General features: G+C 55.1%; 1 protein-coding gene across 1 annotated transcript; it reads left to right on the top strand.

Moving 5' to 3' along the window:
• Positions 1-502: 502 nt before the first annotated feature.
• On the top strand, positions 503-3,588 carry ASG1-8 (Activator of stress genes 1; the record flags this gene model as incomplete). The annotated part of the gene is made up of 7 exons (XM_037325033.1): positions 503-605; positions 725-769; positions 831-1,376; positions 1,430-2,059; positions 2,110-2,669; positions 2,727-3,214; positions 3,276-3,588. The coding sequence occupies 7 exons, from the start codon at positions 503-505 to the stop codon at positions 3,586-3,588; spliced, it is 2,685 nt and encodes an 894-aa protein (XP_037176653.1).
• Between the last annotated feature and the right edge of the window lie 2,555 nt (positions 3,589-6,143).

The raw sequence follows: 6,143 nt of genomic DNA, 5'->3' as shown, positions 1-6,143 counted from the left end.
CCCGGTCGCCCTCTCCCACCCCCGTCAAGGTCTACCCACGTCAACCCTTCACGCCTCACGCCGGGACCTGTCGTCCATTCATAATAAGGCTTGACCTTCTCCCGCGCACCCCCCCTACCATCGCCCACCAATCCGGACATTTCCTAGCCAGCGCGCTCCAGAGAGAAATTCGAGACACAACTGCCCTCTGGACTGCTTTCTTTTCCCAACATCTTCCTCCTTTCTGCAACCCAACCTCGACTTGACAGTTCGCTTCTGTCTCGTCCCCGACGACGCCGAAAGAGAGACTTCCATCACCATTCCACGTAACTGAAAGAGGGTGCATCCGAGTGCGCTCCAAAGGTCGGGACCGTCGGCTCTCTCCAACTGATTTACACCATCGACGGACGTGGATGTAACCGCTTCTTTGTCTCCGCTCCGCACTTCGTCCGAGGCTACGTCCTCCTTCTTAGCTCACCGCACCCAACAACTTCGACTCAACTCACCACGATCCGATTTCGAAATGTCCAACGATCCCTCAGTGAGGCGCATCCTGCCTCAGAGCTCCCAAATGGGCAGCTTTTCCTTTGCGCCCCAGCAGTACCCCCAAAGGGAAACCCAGAAGAGTGCGCCATCCATCCATCCATCCATCCATCCATCCATCCAATCCACCTTGACTCTACCTCCACCGCTTCGGCCGCAGACTGTCGTTGAATGTCTGTCTAACCAAACACCATCTCTGTAGACTATGTTTTCGTTGACGAACACAATCGCCATAAGCGATTGAAGGGTACGCTCATATTCTTGCGCGGTCTCACCGCTCGTAGTCTACTTACACTGATGAACTGTAGTCATGAGGGCCTGTGAAGGATGCAGGAGACGAAAGATCAAGTGCGATGCTGCCACCACGAATACCTGGCCATGCTCTGCGTGTATCAGGCTCAAGCTGCAGTGCGTCCGTCCCAATGGCCAGTACGACGGGACCTCGGACACAGCCTATGAGTCTGGGCCAAGCGACTTTGCCGCTGCATCCTCCCAGCTTCAAGACAGCTTCCGCCAGCAAGCTCCCATGCAGCAACAGTCGATGATCCCCGGAGGCCAGAAGCCCAACCCTTCCATGTACGCGGCCCAAGGCGCGTATTCAGATCACAACGTCTTCCCGCAGGTGCCTTACTCCGACGGATCCAGCCAGCACAACATCCACTACACCACTGTGTCGCCATCCGTCGGCATGATGGATCAGTCCTACGCCGGCCAGAACGTGTTCCCGACACCGCCTATGCAACAGAGCTCCCGCGCCGATTCACCTCCCGACACCTACTCGAATGATGGATCTTACCAGCAAGCAGATCTTGCCGACCTCATGGGCTCCTTGAAGGTGAACGAAGCAGGCACAGGTAGGCAACTTTTGAATGGCGTGTGAGTTGCAGACACTGACAAGTATTTCCAGCGCCCTACCTCAGGAACAAGGCCTCTTTCAGACGGGAGGAGGAACCGGTGGTGGAAGAGCCTGATGACTATCAGGAGCTTCTCCCTCCTCTGCCATCCGGGCCTGGTCTTAAGATTCGCATCCCGCCTGAACTGATGCCAGACGACGACACCGCCATGCACTACTTCGAGCTCTTCTTTACCCATGTGCACCCATACGTGCCGGTTCTGAGCAAGCCCATGTTCTACCACCAGTGGAACACCAACAGGCAGTCAATTTCACCCCTCATTCTTGAGGCCATTTTCGCCATGGGCGGAAGACTCGCGGACGATCCTGGTGAGGGACAGCAGTGGCTGGCTCTGGCGTCTAAGCACGCCGATTCCTTCATGGATGTTCCAAGACTCAGCACCCTGCAGGCTCTGTTGCTCATCTTGAAGGCTAGAGAAGCGGCACCGAAGCGCGGTTACTACTACAGATCCTGGATGACGATTGTTCAATGCGTGCAGATGGGCAAGGATCTCGGCCTGGACGAGCACTACACCGATCATCAAATGGGACACCCTTGTGGCTCTTCTCCCGCGGAGTGCCAGATGAAGACCCGGATTTGGCAATCCATCTTTGTCGGTGAAGTGATGATCGGATCTCCTCAGGGTTTGTCTCAGCTTCCAATGTCTGAAAATAGTTTTGCTAACAGGCTACAGGTCGATACGACCTCTCCGTGGACCTGGATTCCATCGATTTCAACGTTCCACGCCCCATTCCCGGCGGCGACGAATCTGAGTACCACATCACCCGGAACTTCACGTACTTCGCACGAGTCGTCCGCAACGTTAGCCGCATGAACAGCACTTACGGCCGCCTTAAGAAGAAGAAGACGAAGGACTGGGGTGTCGACCCCGAGTTTGTGCAGCTCAACCCAGCTCTGCAGTCTTGGATGAGCGATCTCCCGGCGGACCTATCGGTGACCTTCCCCCCGGATGGATCGCCTCCGTGGCTCTCGTCGCCTTACATTGGCAATCTGCATTCGTACTACTATTTGACACTCATCCTGCTCCACCGACCGCAGCTGAACTTCCTTGATCCCAACTCAACCGACGGGCAATGGAAACAGCACATGATGATCTGCTATTCAGCTGCCAAGGCTCTGTGTCGACTTCAGGAGGCAGTACTGAACAACTTTGGATTCTCTGGGTTGCAATGCATGCTCCGTGGTTTCAGTTTCACTGTCTACTGCGGATTGTGCTGCATTGTTCTCCATCTGGTGGGTGATTGTCGATGAATATCTTGTAGGTTGACGCTCTGACACGGTGGAATATAGGTGGCCGTCGTCTCGCCGGATCCGGATCTGAACACTGATGCTCGCGAATACTTCACGCGCCACATGCGTGTCCTCGAGAAGGTCATGAGTGTGTGGCCGATGCAGGACCTCCAGAAGCAGGTCGACGCGTTGAGAGAGGCGTTCTCTGCTGACACCAGGAAACAATTTGTGCTCAAGCCTAGCTTCCCCTACGGCAGCCCGCAGTCCTCCAACCATTCTAGCCCTCCTCGTGGTTACAGACCGGGTATGGCTCGCACTGGCTCTCTGGACCATCAGTTGGACACGCAAAACCTTCAACACTCCCAAGTCAGTTATACCAGCCACCCCATCACACCTCCTATCTCTGCCGGACCTGTGGATACCAAGAGTGACTCGCCTGCTATACAGTCACTCGTAATGATGGCGAACCAAGGATCCCAAGCACCGGGGATGCCTCAGACCATGCCGCTGGCGAGTGCGCCAGCTTGGAACCCGGCGAAGATTTTTGAGTAAGCCACAGAAACGCAATCCCGTCAGACAGCTGCGCAGTGATCACTAACAGTCCTCCAGGCAATGGAACACGTCTTTCGGTACGCCTCAGGTCCAACCACAGCCTTCGACGCTGCCTCCCCAGTCCAATTCGCTTAGTGTTTCTCCGTCTTCAGGTGCACCCGAAGCCCCGTCTCTTCAAGACATACAGGCAGTTAATGCCACTCTCCCCGTGGCCTCTCAGCAGATGGCGCCGCAGTATACGGCTGCGCCAGTCCAGTCTTTCATCTCGCCTGCTATGTGGCAAGAGTCCGTGGCGAGTGTCTACGAGGGCGGCTTCAAGCGGGCCTGGGACTACGACGGCAACAGTGGTCCGATGATGAAACGGCGTTGAAATCGTTTTGACATATTTTGACTCCACGGGACGGATCTCCGACGTCCTTGCTGGCGAAAGTATTTGCATCAAGTTTCAAAGTTGGTATAAAAGCGGCGACGACAATTATCGGTTTCTACAGCATATCCTTTTTTTTTTTTTCTTCTGGGAAACATTTGGGAAGAACATCGATGCGAACCTTCTCATCAGCTGCCTTCCCCTTCGGCCCCCGAACGATTCACCCGTACATATTTTTCGACATTCGGTTCTCATGGTCCACAACTTCACACCACATTCACGGTTTATTTTCGCGACGAATATATGTACACGATTACGACGAACACGAGGAGGCCCGAAAAAAAAATACAACGCACGTGGAGGTCCATGTAGCGCACGCGTGGGCGTCATCATTCTGGCCCTGGACAAGCATGGTTCCAACTGAAGAAGGGGGGGTGGGTGTTTTCAGTGGGCGTTCTCGGACGGCACATGGAAGGAAAAGTCAGGTCCAGGCGGTGTCCTGGCCTGCATTCAGGAATGTATTATTATTTGGCATGTTTCCTCAAAACGGGGCCGACGAAGCGGCTCAGGCAGGGTCGGCGGCGTACGGACAGCGCACACAGTGGGCATTACGAATGAGAGGAGCGTCTCTTTGTTCTGTTTACCAGCTGCCTCGTGAGACCCGACCACAAAAAAAGTACCTGTACGATGGGGATGGGGGAAGAAGGGGGGCAATGAGGATGCTTCGATACTTGCGTTGATTGGGCCGGTCAATACGGATATGATACCACCTTTTTCGCGCGCATTATTCTTCTTTTTCTCCCGGCAGATGACAAGACACGACGTGACGACAAAGGAACCCCCACGAGGTCCCCGATGGGTGGCGAAGCAAGTCAGGACAGGCAAACATGCGGTGATTTGATTGCCTCTGCTCATTCACATGGGGGGTTTGGGGCCAAACCAACAGCAGCCAGCTCAAGAGGGATGAAATTGAAAAGGGGACCATCGAGCACTACCAGATTCCAACCGGGAAGTCCCTAAAGCGGTCGCAAAGTCAGGCAAGTAGAAGTGTCAATTGGCCAGGGCATCTGAAGTTGGCAACAAGATTTCCAGGGTTCGTTCAATTCAGCCGCAAAAATCTTAGGACCAAGGTAGGGTTTGCATTAACTACAGATGGTCTCAACTTCAGCGCGCGCGCGGAGACACACTCTCTCTCTCGCACAGGCTCTTTCGATTCTCCTTCTCTCCGTCACCCCGGGACCCCGTCGTGTCTCGCAAAAGGCAAACTTTCATTTTCCGGCTGGGGGGAACGTTGGTGGCCGGGATGCATACGTCGGCCGGCGGCAGGCTAACTGCTCTGTAAACTTATTTGCCTCCCCATGCCATGGCGGCGGGGAGTTTCTCTCGGGTGTTCTCTATCAGGACTGGTTTGACAAGGAGACGCCGAACGAGGACGCAGGCGAAAGTCGACCAACGACAGACAGAATGGGCCGACCGACCTGTCGGCAAGGCGCCGTGGCAGCGCCGTGGGCGGAGACAGACGCAGGCAGGGGTTTGCGGCGCGGAAGCCGGGAATCGGATGTCGGTTTTTTCGGAAAGGCATAAACGAGCTGTTGAATCAACTGCAGCGTAAAGAGTGTGACGGCAATTAACGTGTGCAGCAGCTCCCAAGCCGACGCCAGGTACCAAAGCTCAGCACCCCCCCTTCTACTGAAAGGTGCGGGATGCGTCAGGGAGGGGACCCGAATGGGACCCTTAGGGTAGCAAAGGGCCCTACTTGTTGGTAACCACCTACGTATTGCGCATGCTGTAATGCCGTATGTGTGGATGTACTTGCAGCAGCAGGCACGCAGCCAGAAGCTTGTTGCAGCTCCTTGGTAACGGCCGGTTCTAGACCCCTCTCCTTCACCCTTTTCGCTGGCAAGGATGTGGGGGGAATTAGAAAGCATGAGCGGCGAGAGAAAAGCATGCCAGAGAAGTGCTTCAATCGGAAGACGGTGGGCGGACGCATCGGGATGAATCTGTTCAAAGTTGGGCATGGGTGTCTTGTCTCGATGTTTCGAGGCGCCAGGGTCCAGGTGAGAAGCACTGCCGTTGGGGCTGTCGTTTCTACGCAGTACTTAGAGCACTACTTGACTACGTACTGCGATACTTTACTTAGTGTACAGGTGATGGTTGTGAGTTTAGAGTTTGGGGTTGCGCATGGCGGCATGGGCTCTGGAATGCTCTCTCTCTCTCTCTCTCTTCATCGGGGTGCGTACTGCATATCCGTAGTAAGTGCGTGGCACGGCACACATCGCTCTGGATGCGACGTCAGACCGGGTTCCCATACCGCCGATAGAGTGTGCGTAAACGCCGCAAGCACCGCGACCCGACTTGCAGGACCTTTCCCAGCAGCCATCCTCCTGCGCCAAGATAACCATGCAGCCAGCTTCCATCTTTGCTAAATACCCTTCTGGAATTTCGTCGGATCTATGGAGGAACGGTGACGGCGTCCCCCCGCTTCAACTTCAAAACCCGGTGTGGCCGACGTGCTTCATCGCAGGCGCATGTTTCGAGCGACGAAAGTTCCAACGACA

This window comes from Colletotrichum aenigma, assembly GCF_013390185.1.
Source record: "Colletotrichum aenigma strain Cg56 chromosome Unknown KSG_Cg56_contig06, whole genome shotgun sequence".
NCBI lineage: Eukaryota > Fungi > Ascomycota > Sordariomycetes > Glomerellales > Glomerellaceae > Colletotrichum > Colletotrichum aenigma.
The sequence above is the reverse complement of the archived record's forward strand: the minus strand, read 5'-3'. Positions and strand labels throughout refer to the sequence as shown.